Here is a 19,962-nt window from a genome sequence, read left to right on the forward strand (position 1 = left end):
GGGACTGCCAGGGAGGAAAACTTGTCCCTTCTTCCCTTCTAGGCCCTTTGGCTGGTCTAACACTTAGATCGACAGGAGGTGGATTAACAGGAGAAAACTAAATTTAATGTCATACCTACAGGAGCCCCAAATATGTGAGGCTCAAAGAAGTGACCAAAACAGATAGCTTTTACACCTTTCAGACAAAGAAACAATGAATTTGTGAAGAATTGGTAAGACAAGTTTGAGCCTGGGGTAGTAAATTCACGAGGAAGTCACAAGGTTTGTTTACATAGCCCTCTCGGCCTTGATTTCCATCTCTGGAGATAAAGATGCCTTCTACCCTCTTGGTACAGGGAGGGTCCCTTCACGTGGGAGGATTATTTCCTGCTTTTCAGCGGGGGGGGGGGGGGGGGGGGGGGGTTGCTGGAAAGGGGTGTAGAGTGTTTTTCTTGCACTGGCGGTTTCTCAAGTAACTTTAATTCAAACAATCTGTATGCCAAACTGGTGTATTTTGGGGTGGCATTTTCCCCCCTCAGTGCCAACAGCAAGCGCTTTGGGCAGCAGCCACGTCCCAGTGGATCATCATCCTGGCCACATTCTAAATCATTCATAAGCCCCACGGCAGCCACCAGAAACCGTTCAGACCACAAACACCACCACCAGTGAAAGTCACACAGGTCATTCTAAGGCAGGAGGAGGGAGGCAGGGCTCAGTGGGGGCCCCCATCCCCAGTGTGGACTCACGAGGCAGAGCAGATCCCAATGCCTCCTGAGACATCCCTTGTCCTTGGAACCCTCTGCCGCTGACTGTCTTAGAGGTCTTCACCTGCGGTCCACGGACCCCTAGAGGTCTGTGGAGAAAATCCAGAGGACCCATGAAATTGGATGGGGAAAAAATTACATCTTTATTTTTATAGCCTCAGACTGAAACTGAGCATTTCCTTTGATTATGAATGCAGACAAGGAACTACAGTTGTATCAGCCAGACCCTGTGATTTTGTGGCTGCCCAGAGAACTCCCAGATAGCTTCATGTCTCATGGCCATGCTGATAGCACAAAAATATCCTATATGTTGATCACTACACCAAAATTATAATGGTAGGTCTGCTGTCTTGTTCCCCAAGCTGTTAATGAAGGATACATATCGCTGCATCACATTTTTTTCATAAGTTGGTAACTGCATGTGCGATATAATTGGTTGGCTTTGTAAACCTATGCGTTTCTTTTTCTGTAGTTAAAAACATTGCTTTAAGTGCTTTAAGCTACCAGAGCATCCACAGCACATACAAGGTTCTCTGTTTTAGACCAATAAATACCAGCAGGCTTTCTCATTTCTATGTCACATAAAAGTAGAAGCAACATGGGGCACCTGGGTGGCTCAGTTGGTTGGTTGAGCGTCCAACTCTTGATTTTGGCTCAGGGTCATGATTTCACAGTGTTGCGGGTTCAAGCCCCCCATCTGGCTCTGCGTGGGTAGAGAGGAGCCTGCTTGGGATTCTCTCTCTCTCTCTCTCTCTCTCTCTGCCTCTCCCCTGCTGGCACTGTCTCTGTCACTAAATAATATAATATGATATAATATAATATAATATAATATAATATAATATAATATATTAAATCAGTCTTAAAAACAAACAAAAAGTAGAAGCTATAATTTTATAATAGCTGCTTGGATCCCCTCTTTCATTCAGCTGCTTTGAACTCCTGGTGTTCAGGCTTTCCATCTGTGTTAATTCTGTTTTTCAACTTGTTTTCCTTGATTTCTTTTCAGACGACAGCGCCTTGTGCTACCATTGCTGGCTTTTGCTGCCACCTGGTGGTCACAATGCGGCCCATCCCCAATAACAAGCTGGAAGGGCTGGTGCCGGCCAGTTGCTCCCCAGGGAATAAGGGACATCCCATTCATATCGACGACCCGGGTGAGTGTCCACTCTCATTCAGTATTCTGACAGCCACCCCTGAACCTTCAGCACGAGAAGACGGGAACCTGCTATGTTCCCGAACTCCCCGGCTTGTCCTCATCTTCCCAGGGGTCCTGGGCGTCCTGGACAAGGATCAGACTCCCGCAGCAGCTTTCGGGCTGGGTTTACAGAGGCCCCTCAGGTTTAAAGGTGTTGCCCTTGGCAGAATAGTCAGCCTCACCCATCATCTCCCATGAACTTAAGGTGAACCTGAAGGGACGGGGGAAGCAGGTGGTAGAGAATGACAGCACGGCTATGTGTCCCGGGACTTGAGCTGAGAGCAACCTCTAATCCAGGCTGTTGGTCAGCAGCGTATTTAGCAGGGGAAGGCTTTGTTCCAAATGTTCACTTCAACTGATCCCCAGGGTATTAACTCAGTCTGAGAGTGAGTGAGCAGATCCAAGAGTGACAGCTGTCCAGGCCTCTTTGTGGTTCTCAGAGGACCTGGTGAGAACCTGGGATTGGGTCTTGGGTGAGAGTCAAAGCTCAGTGTAACTGAATTTGCTCAACTGTGTAAAACGAGCCAATCAGACAAAACCTGCTTTCTCTAAAGATGCAATCAACAGCGGGGCCACCTTCCTCTTAGAAAGATGATCTCAGGACCCCCCCAAAGCAAAGTGCATTGATGAATCATTGAATTGTCTTCTCCTCGGTGGGCTTGGGTTGGCCCAACACATCCATCTTTGCTGTCCTCATGAGCCTTCTGATGCCAGACCATCAGTAGGGGTGCTGTTGGTGATTAAGCAACAGAGTTTAGGTCTGCATTATGTGACTCAGCTTGTACCAAGATAAATGTGGGCTCACAAATGCTGGCTTGGTTAGCAACCTGCACAAGGTGCTGGGCTAAGTGCACCCAAGGCTCCTCCAGCAATCAAACCAGGGGTTTGAGGTTCTGTGTTCGGAAACTGTGCTACTCAGAATGGGCTAGAAGTTAGCAAGCGCCCTGGGTTGTTAAAGTCCCAATTCCTTTTCTCCAGTACCATCGACAGCAATCCTAGGACCAGAGTCTGTCTGGGAGAAAGAAGCATAAACCACTCAATGTGTGTCAACTTGGATGGGACCTACTAGGGCAGGATCCGATGGACTTCATTTTCTTTTTCCATTTGCAGAATGGTTGGGAATCAAAGATCTTTCTAGACCTGACTATGGGGAGCCTGTGGTGTGTCAGCCGGGGGGACGTCCCAGTGTTCTGACCTTCTCCAGTGACCAGCCTCGAAGCTGTCAGCAGCTGCAGTATGTCTGGGCTTATGGGGCACAATCACCATGACCCACGATGGAAACCAGTGGGGCTCTAGTTCTTGAAAGCATAGACTCACAGTGCAGTGATTTAAGAAATAGAGTCATAATGGGTTCCTGGGTGACTCAGTCAGTTGAGTGTCCGACTTTGGCTCAGGTCACAATCTCACAGTTTTTGAGTCCCCGCACTGCATTCGAGCCCTGCTCACGCTGACAGCGCAGAGGCGGCTTTGGATCCTCTGTCCCCCCTCCCTCTGCCCTTCCCCCACTCATGCTCTCTCAAAAATAAATAAACATTAAAACAAAAAAGAAACAGAGTCACAAAACAGAACACAAAGCATACGGGTCTCGCTGGCTTCCTTCTTCCCTTCTCAGGGCTGGGTCTCACCAGCAGCTCGTCTCTCAGCCCAAGGATGCTTTGATTAAAATATTTCTCACCGCAGAGGGCTCCCAGCCCATTGTGATAGAATTCTAGACCAATATTTAGCTTGACTCTCTGAGACATTTGAAGGTGGGTGGGGGCTTGTGAAAACAAGAGCGAAGGCAAAAGCACAGCTAAACACACCATTCCACGTGGCGTTGGCAAGGTGCAGCGGGCCCCCCTCATCTTCAGTTCTGCCTCGGGAGGTTTGTTACCCACAGTGAACTGCAGTCAAGAAGCAGATGATCCTCCTTCCGACGAATCGTCAGAAGGTCAGTAGTGGCGTCCCACTCCATCACAATGCCTACTGGTCACTCACCTCGCTTCATTCAGCTCTCACGCAGGCACGTTATCACCTCACATGATCACAAGAGGAAGGGTGCGTACAGTACCAGAAGGTATTTTTAGAAAGGGAGACCACATTCACATAACTTTGATTATAGTATATTGTTATAATTGCTCTATTATTAGTTAGCCTTCTTAATCCTACTGTGCCTAATTTATAAACTAAACTTTATCATAGGGATGTACATATAGGGAAAAACATAGTCTGTAGGGCTTGGTGCTATCCGCGGTTTCCCTGTCCACGGGGGGTCTTGGAACAGATCTTCATCCGGCAGGACCTCCGTATTTGAAAGCGATGTATATACAGTCAGTTTATTTTTCCCCAAGTGTAGGATGCTATTACAACGAAGCGACACACGAGGGCGCCCTAACTAGCTCACAGTAAGGTAGGGATGTGATAAAACATTAACTATTGCAGTCTATTTCATAGACACTGGAAAATTCTAGCCAGGTCAGCCACACTCACACTACAATCCATAGAATTTAGTGTTACTTTAATTGATTTTGAAATCATTCATATAAGTTTAGCTATCAGAATGGCCTCATGACAGGGGAAGATTAATATGGTGATGAGATCCGTGGAATTCTATTATCTAACATTAAATGTATGAGGCACCTGCTATGTACCAGGCATGGACCCAGATCTTGGGAATAAAATGCTGCATGAGACAAGATGCAGTTCTCAGGGAGTGTGTGGTCATTTCTGAGTGTGTGTGTGCTCATGTGTGTTCACACATCCACACACGTGCAGTAAATATTGTCTAGCTCGGTGGCCTCGCTCCTCTCTGCCACCAGCCACAGGGGACGCCCTGTTCTGCAGCAAACCCCAGCCCATTAGCTCTGGCTGGAAATAGTCTTTCTGACTGTAAATGATACCAAGTGACATCATTGGCTTAGGGATGACCTTGAATATTTCTGAGTTACAAAAGTCATGCTCAAACTTCAACATTTGAACTTCTCTCGGTGATAGATTAGTTGCTACACACCTCAAAGCTGGTGGGGAAAAACCCTGTGTCACCTTCTGAGCTGACTGTTCTGATGTGTACCTGGCATTAGAGTGATCAGTTTTAGATGCTGTCTAAAGTGATTACATTCATCAAAATCCTTAGTCCTTGCCTGTCTAAAAATTAAGTTAGAATGCTTTCTGCAGTTATCAGTAGGTTTTCCTTCTGAAGTGTTGACCAACTTTGGACTTTTGTTAAATCTGAAAAAAATGTGACTGTTTTCCGTGAAATTCGAAACATTTGTGCGTTGAGACACTCGAATTCTGAGATAAGTAAACAAAGGTCCCTCATCTCTGGGAGCATATAGCTGAGTAGGAGTGGAAGCACTCTAGGATAATAATGACAGTGAAGAAAGCAGAAGACGTAAATGAAGGACAGGAGGTATTAAGCACCTAAATGAGCCAGGCACAAAAGCATAGGACGAGTAAGATACCGTGCCTGATTCAGTGAGGCAAACCATCACTTATTGAAGGTTTACTCTGAACCACTTTGAGAAAACACTGTTATGTGCATTTTCCAGTTCTGACAACAACTATCTGAAGCATTATCATTATGATATAGTTGAAGAAACGTGTTTAGAGAAGATAAAGTCTCATCTCCAACTCTGGCACACTAAAGCCAGTTCTTTATAACTATACTAGAGTGCCCGGGATTCACATTGCCCAGGATTTAGTGTGGGAGAGGCGTGTTGTTTTGTTTGTGTTTTGTTTTGAGGGAGGGAGGGTGCAAGAGAGAAGGTGTGAGTGGGGGAGTGGCAGAGGGAGAGAGAGGGAATCTTTTTTAAAAAACATTTTTAAAGTTTATGTATTTATTTTGAGAGAGAGGATGCAAGCAGGGGAGGGGCAGAAAGAGAGAGACTCTTAAGTAGGCTCCATGATCAGCATGGAGTCCAATGTGGGGCTCAATACCGCCACCCTGGGATCATAACCTGAGCTGAAATCGAGAGCCAGACACTCAACGGACTGAGCCCCTTTTTTTGGAGGGGGGAGGAGTTTTTTAAAGAACAAAGTTAGCATATACCAAATCAAAATAAAAGTCCTATGGGAAAAAAAGGAGGTATGTTCAGAGAGAGCTATTTATTAGCAAAGTACAGAAAGATGGCTTCATGCATTGTAAGAGTTCAGTAAGTACTTTCGGATACCCGTGGGATTAAATTGACGGAAATTCCTAGAGCCCTATCTGTAGCTATGGCTGTACCTCCCTTCTCCCTTCTTCCATACCCAACTCATCTTCACTTTCCTAAAAATTGGAGGCACTTGTTTGAGTGGGACTTGATTTAGCCATAAGACAGTTTTTTCTGACTTGGTGCAAGAAGCCGTGAAGCACTGTTGGCAGAGTCGATGCATGGTGCCATCTTGCCCGTCCGACAGTGGGCTAGATGAGAATGAACTGAGTCTGATGAAGTGAGTGCATTCAGGCCCTCTTGTTGTGTGTTTCAGAGACCCCGCTGGCTTTCACCAGTGCACTGGGTTGCACAGTCATGACCAACCTGAAGAATACAGAGGCTCCACCCAGTTGTCTTACCCCTGAGGGAATTCCTGAGGTCCATCCCATTTCCCAAGATCCTTTGCACTACAGCATCGCATCGGCTTCAGCTCTTCAGAAGATTAGAGAACTGGAGACTATAATTGCCACAGACCCAGGTAAGAAACAAAGTGTTCACACCTTAATGACTTGGAGAAATTCATCATTGAAGTAATGGTCAGTGAAAAAGGCAGCATGCAAAGTACATGCATCTATAGTACGAATTTTTTATGAAAAGAAGAATTTATTCCTCTTTATTTAACTAGCACTATCAAAGAGAAGAAGTTGCTGTTTTACCAAGAAAGTAGGCATAGCCTTGGGGCACCTGGGTGGCTCAGTCGATTAAGCGTCCAACTTTGGCTGAGGTCATGATCTCACGACTCGTGAGTTCAAGCCCCACATCGGGCTCTGTGCTGACAGCTCGGACCCTGGAGCCTGCTTCAAATTCTGTACCTCCCTCTCTCTCTGACCTTACCCTGCTCTCTCTCTCTCTCTCTCTCTCTCTCTGTCTCAAAACTAAATAAATATTTTAAAAAATTTAGGGGCACCTAGGTGGCTCAGTTGGTTAAGCATCTGACTTTGGCTCAGATTGATCTCATCGTTTGTGAGTTCAAGCCCCATATCAGGCTCTGTGCTGACAGCTCAGAGCCTGGAACCTGCTTCAGATTCTGTGTCTCCCTCTCTCTCTGACCCTCTCCTGCTCACACTCTGTGTGTCTCTCTCTCTCTCAAAAATAAATAAACATTAAAAAATTAAAAAAAAAATTTTAAACAGATACTCAGAATCCAAACTTTTTTTTTTTCAAACTCTTTAAAAAGTTACTTGAGAGTCATTAAGATACTTGTTTGAGTCGTCTTTCCCCTCCACCTCCACCTACATATACAAGGGTCAGCTGCCTAAATTCCCTCTTTGCCTCTACTGAGCAGTCCCACAGCGTGATATTTTATTTTATTTTATTTTATTTTATTTTATTTTATTTTTTAACGTTTATTTATTTTTGAGACAGAGAGAGACAGAGCATGAACCGGTGAGGGTCAGAGAGAAGGAGACACAGAATATGAAACAGGCTCCAGGCTCTGAGCTGTCAGCACAGAGCCCAACGCAGGGCTCGAACTCATGGGCCGTGAGATCATGACCTGAGCCGAAGTCGGCCGCTTAACCGACTGAGCCACCCAGGCGCCCCCACAGTGTGATTTTTTAAAAATGTTTATACTGTGTATGAATCCCCCAAAAATGCACCAAAATTCTAATGTTGATGATCTCTGGGTAGTTCGACTATGAATAATTTTGGGGGTTTTTATTTATGTTTTCCCCCCAAAATTGTCAACACTAAAGATAAGAGGGACTTTGGAAGGTGAGCTTATTAATTGGGTACATTGCCAGCAGGACTCAGTTGGGACCGGGTAGGTAAGAAAAGAGGGAGTATGGTTCCTAGGTAGTCAACTGGCACCATTTAAACAAGTCACCCCTGGGTTTCAGTGTCCCTAATCCCATCTTTTTGTGCCATTGCCCTGAGGTTGGGTGCAGAATAGGCTGTGCTGGGCAACAGAGGTGGGGGCGGGGGGCTGGGTTGCCACTCACTTGCAGATGCTGGAAGGGCAGGACCCTGCAAGAGACAGCCTCACAAGAGTTTGGAAGCAACATGTATATTGTATATTGAGTCTCAGAGAAAGGACATTCCTTCTATGGCTTGCGGCCTGCTGGCTTCCTAGACATGAGATCCACTAGGGGTCTTCTGGTTGCAAGTAGGAGGAGGTTGGCTGTAAGCCAGTCGAGGGGCTTTTCTCTTTCCCCTGCAGCACCGTTTGTAAGAGCCAAAGGTCTAATTTTTAAACATACGACCAGCAGAGGGCACTGATGTGCATGGAAATTCCATCAATTTGCTGGCTAGTGCTCCCCAGAGAATTAAGGTGCAGCCTTCCCAGCTGCTCTCCCCGTATGTTAAAAGCTTTGACACATTTCAGGGCGCCTGGGTGGCTCAGTTGATTAAGCCATTAAGCGTGATCTCATGGTTTGTGGGTTTGAGCGCTACATCCAGCTCTGTGCTGACAGTGCGAATCCTGCTTGGGATTCTCTCTCCTCCTCTCTGCCCCTCCTCTGTGTTCTCTCTTTTTCTCTCAAAATAAATAAATTTTTTTAAAAAATGTAAAAGCTTTGAGACATTTCATCTTATTGAATTCTTCCAGTGACCCTATGAGACAGCTATTATTAACTTTAACAGATGAGGAAACTGAGGCATGTAAGGTTAAGAAACTTGCCCAAGTCCACCTAGCTAGCAGATGGTCGGGGCAGATATTGAATCCACACTAACAGACTCCAAAGCCCACGATCCACAAATGTTGGATAAATTGGAATCTGAGTTTAAATCGTATATCATGGTCCCACTGGGCCAGTTAAATGGAACCATTTATTTATGTTCCATTTATTATGTTATTTATGGTTCCATTATTTATGTTAAATAATACTGTGGCCAAATCAAATAGTTCCAGGACCAGTAACCAGCCTTAAAAATGTCTGATCTCAGGGTGCCTGGGTGGCTCAGTCAGTTGAGTGTCTGACTATTGATTTCGGCTCAGGTCATGGTCCCAGGGCTGTAGGATTGAGTCCAATGTTGGACTTCTCGCGGAGCATGGAGCCTACTTAAGATTCTCTCACTCTCTCCCTCTGAGCCTCTCCCCAGCTTATGCTCTCTCTTTCTCTCTAAAATTAAAAAAAAAAAAAAGTCTTCTCTCTCCCCTGGGTTTGGGATCAAAGGTCTACAGTAGCAAAATTTCCTTCAAAACCACAGGGCATAGCTTTTTGATTTTTTGTATGTCTGTTAGGTTGTTCGTTCATTCATTCATTCATTCATTGGTTCTGCAAAGAGTATGGTTTCTTTTACATATAAACCCACAGTAAATTTGAGATCTATACCTATCACAGGTGCACCTTTAAGGACATATGCATATACGGAGTTGAATGCTTATGGCTATATATATATATATAGAGAGAGAGAGAGAGAGAGCACCTCTTACATAGTTGGTCTCCTGGGTGGATTTTTTTTTTTTTAATTTCTGCAATACTTTCTCCCTCACAAACATTCTTATCCAGGCTATATCTCTTCCACTCAGCACAAGGGTCATAAGGGAAGATGAATTATTAACTCTGCCATTAGCTCAGATAAAAAAGTAAGTGGGAAGTAAATTTACTGTAGACCCAGCACACCCTAACTTACTAAGAATGACCTAGGAGGTCATCCACAAAGCCCCCCTTTGGTGCTTAGTCAGACTGTGTCAAGGTTTGAAGCATGAGGGTTGGGGGAAAGGCAGATTCATGACAGTCCGGATGTGCCAGTACGGTCTGTTAAGGAACATCTTTAATCCCCAAGAACAATAGATGCTTTTGATTCCTACTATATTACATAAGCAGATACAAGATTAATGGTGGTATACTGAGCATTACTCACTATTAGAGCCACTCAGTCATTTTTGAGACGACGTTGGCTTGCATTTGAGGTGCCTGGAGAATATGAAGGAACACAGGGTTCATAGCGACGATGCTTCTCTCATAATAAAATCATCGCAAATGATGAAATCATCCACTGCTCTAAATTTGACAAAGTTCTCTCTCTCTCCTCCTCTCACTTTTGTTATCACATCCTATGAAATAGGTTACATTCCAATTTCTTTCTTTAAAAATGTTCTTCTTTCCTTTCACCAACAGCAGTTCATACTCGTTGGAGAAGCAGCAGAAAATATATGAACGTAAACAGGCAGTAAAGATGACCAGAATCGGGGCACCTGGGTGGCTCTGTCGGTTTGTGAGATCGAGCCCCCCAACTCAGGCTCTGTGCTGACAGTGCAGAGCCTGCTTGGGGTTCTCTCTCTCCCTCTCTCTCTCTGCCCCTTCTCTGCTCTCTCTCTCGCTCTCTCTCAAAAGAAATAAATAAACATTAAAAAAATTACCAAAATCTCATCCCAATGAACCATTATCAGCCATTCAGTATTTGCCCTTAAGGTCTTTTACTTCAGTCTTAAACCTGTAAGACTGAAGAAATATATATAGAGAAAGAATATATATATATATAAAGAATATATATTCTTTCTCTATATATAAACAAATTGTAAATATATTTTTCCTTTTATATTGCAAACATCCTTCCACGTCATTAGCTTTCTACAACATCCTTTCTAATGTTTGCCTAGAATTCCATTTGAGGAATGTGCCACCATTTATATTATTATCCTGTCACTTGGCACCACAAACAAGGCTGTGATGAATGCCTTCTGACTATGTGTGTGGACCCCCCCACAATCACTTTATGAGGGTAAATTCCTACACGTGAATTGCTGGTGCCACTAGAATGTGCCAATCTAAGGTCAAAGCGCCCTCCAGACAAATGTTCAGTTGGCGCTCCTACTGGAGGTATGTGAAGGGCCCTTTCCCTGCACCCTCCTCCACCTGGACCTCCCCCCGCCCCCCCATGCTCCACTAGGAAACTGAGGTCCGGAGCAATCCAGGGATGAGGCCAAGGTCACACAGCTACCATGTTCCGACACCTGGGCTTGAATGGAAGTTTCCGGATTCTAAGTCTGGAACTGTCTCCCCACAACAGAAAGCCCAACCCTGTGTCCCTTCATGTTCTCCAGGCAGCTCAAGGCCGAGCTGACCTCCTCTGGCTGCGTCCCTCAGCCCACCTCTCGTTTCAGCCACAGCTTGTGGGGGAAGTTCTGAGCCACATCCTGCCTTTACGGGGCACAGATGTGCTCTGGGGTGCCCTGAATACGGACAGGGTCATGATGAAATGTGACAGGCCCTGGGAGGCTGTGCTGCCCAGTTGGGACCAGGTTGACAGTCACCAGTAGGCATCACAGCAGATGCCGTTGGCGCCCCACCTGTCTCCCCTGCCCCCAGGGGTTCACCTGCTGCTGCAGTGGGGGGTTCCCAATGGGACAGCTTCCCCGCTTAGGCTCACATCTCTCTGTCTTCCACCTGATCAAGTCCTTGTACCTCCAGACCCCCTCCAGCACAGCAGGCACAGCCCTGGGTGATGGGGAGTTTATGTCCTGATGGGTAACCTGCACCCAGCAGGGGACAGGGGCAGGTGCCTCAATGCCCAGTCTCCCTGTCCTCTGGCAGGACAGTCCTGAGGTGTGTACCCCATGGTTTCCTAGAGCATCTCCAGCGGGATCAGGCCCCAGCTGCCTTTGGAGTTGATTTGCTCACTCACGAATTCTTTAGCGGCTTTTCTCCCTTTTTTCACACTTCTTCCATCTTCGGACTTCATGTTCCTGGGCTCACTTCCCACTGAAATCCCTGCCCCCAAGTCCGTGTCTCAGGGCCTTCTTCTGGTGACTCCCCGACGAGGGCAGCCCCATTGCCTCTCCTCCTTTGACGTTCTTGTACGAGTTAGGATTTGCTAAGACCACGATAATAAATTGACCCCAAGATGCTTTCTTCAAATACAGTACAAGTGTGTGGCTCTCACGCAACTGTCCAGGGCAGGCCTTCCCAGGTGAGTGTTCGGGTTCAGCAGGAAGGGGGACCTGCCCCCACCGGAAGCTCTGCCATCACACCCCGTGACCCCCAGCAGGCGCTGGTTGTCGCACCCCAGCACCCGAGAAGGGGGGTAGGCAGGGAGGTGTGTGGCAGGCCCAGAGGGGGTGCACATGACTTCCATTCACATTCCCTTTGACCCTCTCCGAATGCTGCAGAGAGAACCCAGTCCTGTGCCCTCCCCCTCCCCCACCCCCACTAACTGGAATTGCTGCTGGGCAGAGGTTGACCGGCTACCCTTTGTGAGAGGGGACAGAGGAGAAGGCATTCCAGGGAACGACCGGCAGTCTCTGCCACACCCCTCAAATCCACGTGAGAAACAAAAGGAAATCAAAAACCAAACCGCTGTTTGCATAAGCTTCAACTCGAAACACAATGACGTTGTTTTATGATTTTTTTTTTCCAAATAATTTTAGGCCACCGGAGGATCGGGCACCTGCTCTGTAAAGATGAGCTGCTGAGGGCCTCCCTGTCACTGTCCCACGCCCGCTTGGTGCTCATCACCACCGGCTTCCCCACTCACTTCAACCATGAGCCCCCAGAAGAGACAGACGGCCCATCAGGAGCCATTGCTCTGGCCGCCTGCCTTCAGGCCTTGGAGAAGGCGGTCTCCGTGATCGTTGACCTGAGAGCTTCGGGTTTGTTCAAGAAACTTGTTGAAGATGCCGTTGAGCAAGGTGAGCAGCGAAATGAGGGCAGTCCATTTCCCCAAGGGGACCTCCACAGGCAGAGGGTTGGGGTCAGCATGTGTGGAACTCCTGCCCAGCACCCAGCACAGGGCTGTGCACTGGGCAGGGGTGTTTGTCGTAAAGCTCAGAACAACTCTCTGGTATAAGCAGCATGATGTCCGCATTTTATGGATGAAGAGGCTGAGCCTCTGAGAAGTTCAGGTGATTTCCCCGGGTGGGAATGGTGAGCTGGGGTTTGAACCCCAGTCCTTAAGGCTCCAGATCCCACAGTCCCACTGTGCACCTGCTCCCCTCCCTACAAGAGCCCTGGTGACCTGCAGAGGACTCAGCAACCCTGGCCAGCCCTGGACCCCCGTCCCCCAGTCAGAGGCAGGATAGTCAAGAACAGAGTGGCCGAAGGGCTCAGGTGGCAGAGTCCCTCCCGGGGCCGCGTGGGTGGGGATGCCCCATGCTGCACAGGTTCCCAGAGCACCCAGGTGGCATGAGAGCTGCAAACAGCGCTGGGGTGAGGCTGTGCTGCTGATGTCTGTGCACCACGATCGGCCTGGGGGGCACTGTGAGCAAGTCTCTTCACCTGTCCTCCCTTCCACAGGTGGTGTTTGGGCATCAGCTGGGAGCCTGGTGCTCTACCCTGCTTCCCATTGCCTACCTCTCTGTGTTCTTTAGAGACACGTTTTTTCCTTTTAGCCTCTAAAAAAGGCTTCAATGAAGCTCTTCGTGAAGATGAAAAAATTCTGGAGAGGGATGGTGGGGTGCTCGTCAAACAACGTTGCGAATGTATTTGATGCCGGGCAAATGCACATGTAGAAATGGCTAAGAGAGTAAACTTTACATTATGTATTTTACCAAAATTACATCGTTTTAAAAGTTTTTAAAAGAGTGCAGGTTGGAGCCTCGGGGTGAGAAATCTATTAGCCACACAAATGGAGAAGTCAAGTAGACAGATCTACGAGTCAAGGTCAGGAGAGCAGTCTGGGCTGGAAAGATAAATCGGAGAGCAGTTGGCATACTGATGGTCTTTTAAGTCCAGACACAGGGTGAGATCACCGAGGGAATACGAGACAGAGAAAAGGGCCCAGGATTGCCCCCCTGGGACGCTCCCCAGGGAGAGGCTGAGGAGAAGAGGGGGAGCCAGCAGGGAGATGGAGAAGGGAGTAGCTGCCCTGAGGACAGAGGAAAACTTACCGACTGTGTTGTCAACACGGAGAAGGGACGGGCCGCGGTGGCAGCCACCGCCAACAGGCTGGCAGTCTTTTTTCCATCTGACAGCCGGGTCCGGTATTTTTAGCCGCATGCGTTCCCAGAAGCAGGTCTGCTCTCTGCTCACCTGCTCGCTGGCTCCAACTCTGGCGGCACAAGAGCTCAGAACTGGGGGCTCGCTCAGCCGGGCGGGTTAGCAGGTGGAATCTACTGTGTTAGGTTGTGCAGAAATTTCATTATATGTGGACGAAGAAAGCAAAAGAGATTTGGCCCTTTTGATGAAAACTATTTCGGTTCTTTTTATAACCAAAGGCTGCACATGTTTAAAGAAGAAAGAGCTTAGTCATTTCTTCCCCGTCTTGAGCGTAAATGGACCAAACTGATAAATTGGTTCTTCGTAGCTCAGGTGCAGGTTCTCATCTTGCCCTGACATTCCTTTGCAGGGGCTCTTTCTGTGTGCCCCCCTCTTGGAGGTATATTATGTGCCCCGCCCTTTTTGGCCCCTGGTACCCCTTCTTACAGGAATCCTGTATCCTTGATCCAACGTCAAGAAAGTAAGAAACCACCAGCCTTAACTTAGCACCTACTATGCACCAGCCTCCCCCAGCTCAGTGCTTGGCACATATCCTATCACTGCATCCACAGCACTCCTGAGGCAGAGAGCATGATTAACCCCATTTGCAGAGGAGGAAACTACAACTAAGGGAATTTCTGTGACTTGTCCAAGATCACACAGCTAGGAACGTAGCTTCCCACCCAGGGGTGTTTTAGTCAGTCTTCGTGCCGGGCCACCAGGCTGCTCCTCACAGCACAGAAAGGGGCTGGATCTTTCAGCCTGCTGTGACCACCCCCTGCGACCCCTCCCTGCCCGTTCCCTGGTCTGCCCCATGTAGAATGTGCTCAGTGAGTTTCCCTTAGTGGACTGACTGCCCTCCTCTTGTCTTTCCCCCTTAGACATGGGGTGGGGCTGGAGAGAGAGGTTGGAGGGAGGCCCTTTAGGGTCTCTGACAATGATTCTGGCCCCTCCACCCACTGTGGCAGTTCCCAAAGGGCTTGGGGCAACAACATGGTGAAGCTGGGCCATCCCGAATCCACATTTATTATACAAGCACGTGGTCGTAACATAGACCTTACCTGGGCTGGGTTTATGTGAGGGGTGTGAGGGGCTGATGACGGAGATTATGACACCCCCTCTGGTCCACAGAGCAGTCTGGGGGGTCCTGCAGAACCAGTGGGACCATGAGCGCTGGGTCCGATCCCTGTCGCAGGCCCTCTGTTAGGTGTCTCAAGCTCTGTGGAGAGACCTCATCCTGGGCCAGTGAAGGCGCATGGATTCCACCCCAAACTGCTGTGAGGTCTTAGTTAAAGAAAATCAAGTCAATTTTATTTTTATTTATTTATTTTTTTAAGAAAGATTGAACTAGTTTCAATCTATCCCAAGAAGGAGACTTTTTTTTTTTTTTAATGTTTACTTATTTTTTGAGATTCAGAGAGAGACAGAGCTCGAGCCGGGGAGAGGCAGAGAAAGAAAGAGACACAGAATCTGATGCAGGCTCTAGGCTCTGAGCTGTCAGCACAGAGCCTGAAGCGGGGCTAGAACTCATGAAACCATGAGATCACGACCAGAGCAGAAACCAAGGGTCAGATGCTTAGCCAACTGAGCCACCAGCTGCCCCAAGTCAGTTTTATTTTAATTTGGAATTTGTGTGTGCTTCCCATGTATTCTACAATAATATGTATTATTATTGTAATTAGAAAAGGTGCCTTTTTTGAGAGTCAAACTCACTTTTGGAAATCACTCTACTATCAGTAGCTAACTCCAGGCCCAGACTCTGGGACCTCTCCTCTGTTGTTCTCGAACTTCCCCAAGGGTGTGCAGGGAGGGGAGGGTGGGGACCAGATGAGAACTTAGCGTGGAAACTGAGGTCGTGACACTGACCTCCATGTTCAGCTTTGCCTAAGTTATTTAGCATCTCTGAGCCTCGGTTTCCCTCTTCTGTAAAATGGGATTCATAATGGTTCTTATCACATAGAATTGTTGTGCCAGTTAAATGAAAGCATGCATGTCACATACTTAGTGGAGAGCTGCCTCCCTGTCACCTGGGCACCTAAATATGTCCTCAGCGCTCACAAGGACAGTGAGCCAGAATAGGCCTCCGATCACATGGTGTTATGGACATCTACATGCAGCCTATTTGCTAGCCCACAATATTGGTGCCACTAGCCCAGTTCCACTCAGGGTCACACACTCCACCAGCCCTGGGGTTTACTCACGACTAAAAGGAAGCAAGTATTTTTGCATCCAGGTCTTGGCTTTCCTAACAAAGTATTCTACAGGTAGGTGCTGCTCACCCATGATGATGATCCTCTCCAAAGAAGCTTTTGAAGAGCCAACATGAATTTCCAAAATGCAGCACTAGAGCTGATGCGTCCACCCTTTGCCTTTACTTTCAAGGGGTCCTGAAGACACAGATCCCCATATTCACTCTCCAAGGTGAATCAGCGGGAGCTGCTCAGGCATTTCTCTGCAAAGATGGGGACCCCAAGTCACCCAGGTATGTATGTCACCTCCCAGTGTGAGTGGTGGTGGTGGAAAAGCCCACACGCTATTAACTTTGACAACTCCAGAGAGGACAGAACCTTGGGGTTCTGATGGGCCAGGCTGGAGGGTCTCAAGCTGTACTAGGGGCTTCTCAGAGGGTCTCTGGGAGTGGCAGGTCCCTGAGAGATGGCATGTCTTCTCCGTAGAGGGAGACAATAGGACAATTATAAAAAACAAAACCTTAACAGTTTCTCAAACTGGGTCATGACCCATCAGAGGGCAGTGAATCATTCCAGTGGGGGTAACCAGCACCTTCGGAAGGTGAAACAGAAATAGAAATACCATTGTATGTTTTAAGTCATCATGTTAAGTACTGTCATGAAACTTTATGCAAGTGTGTGTGCCTTTTTAATGTTCATTTTTGAGAGACAGAGACAGAGTGTGAGTGGGGGAGGGGCAGAGACAGAGGGAGACACAGAATCCGAAGCAGGTGCCAGGCTCTGAACTGTCAGCATAGCGCATGACGCGGGTCTCGAACTCACAAACTGTGAGATCATGACCTGAGCCAAAGTCAGACGCTTAACTGACTGAGCCACCCAGGTGCCCCCAAGTATGTGTATTTTTTTTTTTACTGTGTGTTATGATCAAACATTTTGAAAAATACATTTTTATTGTAGGTAGGGATGAATTTCAGATCTTATAATTTTTAATACCGTGTTCTGCAAACGTTTTTGACAAAAGTAATACATAATACATTTTGCATTGCAAAACGGTACACACGCATGCACACACAACTAGAACAGAAGATTCAAAAAACAGTATTTTCTGACATTTTCTATTCCAGTCTGTTCTATTCTGTTCTTCGGTGTTCTATTTTACTTTTCTGGAAATGCTGACGTGGCCTAATTTATTTCACAACCCACTAATGAGTGTCCCATTAGAACTTAAAAACACTGACTTAATAGGCCTGGAGGGCATAGCTTTACTGTACGTCACAGCAGAATTTGGTGATCATAATGACAACCCTGAGTCACCAATGAAAAGTTCAATCATGGAGCTGATATGCTACTTAAAGCTGCAAGAACATGTATGGTTCATATTAGAGATGTTTCTATTCTGCAAACAGTTGGCATATAAACAAAGCTCCGGATCTCCGGGGAGAAGCTGGAACATTCTCTTGTGTGGGATCCCCGATGGCAGTTAACACAGGTGCTGCTCTGTTTGCTGAGCGGAGAGAGGTGGAGAGAGGGTTCTGCTCTCTTTGGAGAAGATGCATTAACTCTTTCCAGGGAACAGGCTTCCCAGGAGTGGATTATTTCCCACTGTAGCTAAATGGACCCTGCAGGCCTAGAAAAAAAAAAAATCAATCCACCTTCACGAGGTATATAACTGAATTCTCCTGGGGGGAAGATCCAGAAATGGTGTTCTCCCTGCAGAACAGAGAATGTGTTAATCTCAATTGGAGGTCTTGTAAACAGCTTTTTCAACAACATTGATACAGATCTAGAGGAAATTCAGGGTCAAAGCTCTTTCCTCCTGGGGCGCCTGGGTGGCTTAGTCAGTTAAGCGTCCGACCCTTGGTTTCAACTCAAGTCATGATGTCACAGTTCGTGGGTTTGAGCCCTGCATCAGGCTCCACACTGACAGCGCAGAGACCTCTTGGGATTCTCTGTCTCCCTCTCTCTCTCTCTCTGCCCTTTCCTGCTCACTCTCTCTGCCTCTCTCTCAAAATAAATAAATAAACTTAAAAAAAAAAAAAAGCTCCTTCCTTCTGTTGATTCTGCTTCTCAGTGGTTGCCTTTTTCTGCCGTGGACATGTAGCCTCAGGATTACATTCCAAAACCCGCCCGGTGGCCTATTCATCCAGGCATATATGATGTCACCACAATATGCACAACCAGAGGGCACAGACTAGGCATAAAGATTTTGTTTTTTAAAAACATGTACAGGGGCATCTGGGTGGCTCAGTCGGTTAAGCGTCCGACTTCAGCTCAGGTCATGATCTTGCAGACTGTGAGTTCAAGCCCCACATCGGGCTCTGTGCTGACAGCTCAGAGCCTGGAGCCTGCTTCAGATTCTGTGTCTCCCTCTCTCTGTCCTTTCCCTGCTCTATCTCTCTCTCTGTCTCTGTCTCTCAAAAATAAATAAACATAAAAAATTTTTTTTAATAAAATAGAATAAATAAAAACATGTACAGAAAAAGCATTCAGAGCTTAGTGGTTTTTTTTACTGTAGTAAAATATACATAACATAAATGTTTCCACTTTAACCATTTTAAGTGTGCAGTTCAGTGGCATTAAGGTGTATTCGCATTGTCGTGTGTCCATCTCCAGGACCTTTTCATCTCCCAAACGGCAATGCTGTCCCCATTAAACAGTGACTTTCCATCCCCCACCCCGACCCCAACCCCTGACCCCAACCCTTCTACTTCCTGTCTCTATGAATCAACTGCTCTAGTACCTCATAAAGGTGAGATCCTACAGTATTCGTTCTTCTGTGATTGGCTGATTTCGGTCGGCAAATTATCCACAAGTTTCATCCATGTTGTAGCACGTGTTAGAATTTCCGTCCTTTTTGAGGACGCACCTCTTTTGGTTCTTGGCTCGTCTGCCGGTGGGCACTGGGCTGCTTCTACTGTTTGCTTGGTGGGAACACCGCTGTCGTGAGCAAGGATGTGCAATATCTCTTGGAGACCCCGCTGTCCGTTCTTTTGTGGAATTTCTGGTTCGCGTGGTGATTCTATTTTATGTGCTTTGAGCGACAGCCACACAGTTTCCCATAGCAAAGATTTTTAAAATTTTTTAACGTCTACTTATTTTTGAGAGAGGGAGAGAGACAGAGCATGAGCGGCGGAGGGGCGGAGAGAGAGGAAGACACAGAATCCGGAGCAGGCTCCAGACTCTGAGCTGTCAGCACAGAGCCCGATGTGGGCTCGAACTCACAGACCGCGAGATCATGACCCGAGCTGAAGTCAACGCTTAACCACCTAGCTACCCGTAGCAAAGATTTTAAAGAACTCCATCATGGGAGGGTTTGCAGAGATAAAGAAGTGTGATTTTCATGTTTTTAAATTGGATAATCAAGACAGTATTTTCCTGAGGTGGGTGGGGGATAGGCTATATGGCGGTGGGCATTAAGGAGGACACTTGTGATGAGCACTGGGCACTGTAGATCAGTGATGAGTCACTGAATTCTACTCCTGAAACCAATATTGCACTGTCTGTTAACTAATTAGAATTTAAATAAAAACTTAAAAATAGTGGAGAAAAAAGATAATATTCCTCCTAATAGTGATAACATCCACAACTACTACCACTTACCGTGCACTGAGTGGGTGCAGGGCCCTCTGCTAAGCACCTCTTGTGCATTTTCTCCACTATATTGTTGAAGCCTCTTTCAAACCCAGGGAAGTAGATATTGCAGGCACAGTGTCCAAAAATGAGGCCGAGGGAGGCTGCTTTCAGCCCTGTATGAGACAGGTCCCCTTGTCAGGTCATCCGAGGTAGCAAATGTGGGTCAGAGAGGTT

The 19,962-nt window shown here is 47.0% G+C and overlaps 1 protein-coding gene across 1 annotated transcript in view; it reads left to right on the plus strand.

The window, feature by feature from the left end:
* The window catches only part of DGLUCY (D-glutamate cyclase), a 41,039-nt gene that overhangs the window by 9,120 nt on the left and 11,957 nt on the right, over positions 1-19,962 (plus strand). The window contains 6 exon segments of the mRNA XM_053889702.1: positions 1,750-1,897; positions 3,049-3,110; positions 3,112-3,172; positions 6,385-6,588; positions 12,421-12,681; positions 16,349-16,448. Coding sequence (XP_053745677.1) covers positions 1,750-1,897; positions 3,049-3,110; positions 3,112-3,172; positions 6,385-6,588; positions 12,421-12,681; positions 16,349-16,448 — 836 coding nt within the window.

Source organism: Panthera pardus, unplaced genomic scaffold, assembly GCF_024362965.1.
Source record: "Panthera pardus isolate Hobbes unplaced genomic scaffold, ASM2436296v1 HiC_scaffold_24, whole genome shotgun sequence".
Classification (NCBI taxonomy): Eukaryota; Metazoa; Chordata; class Mammalia; order Carnivora; family Felidae; genus Panthera; species Panthera pardus.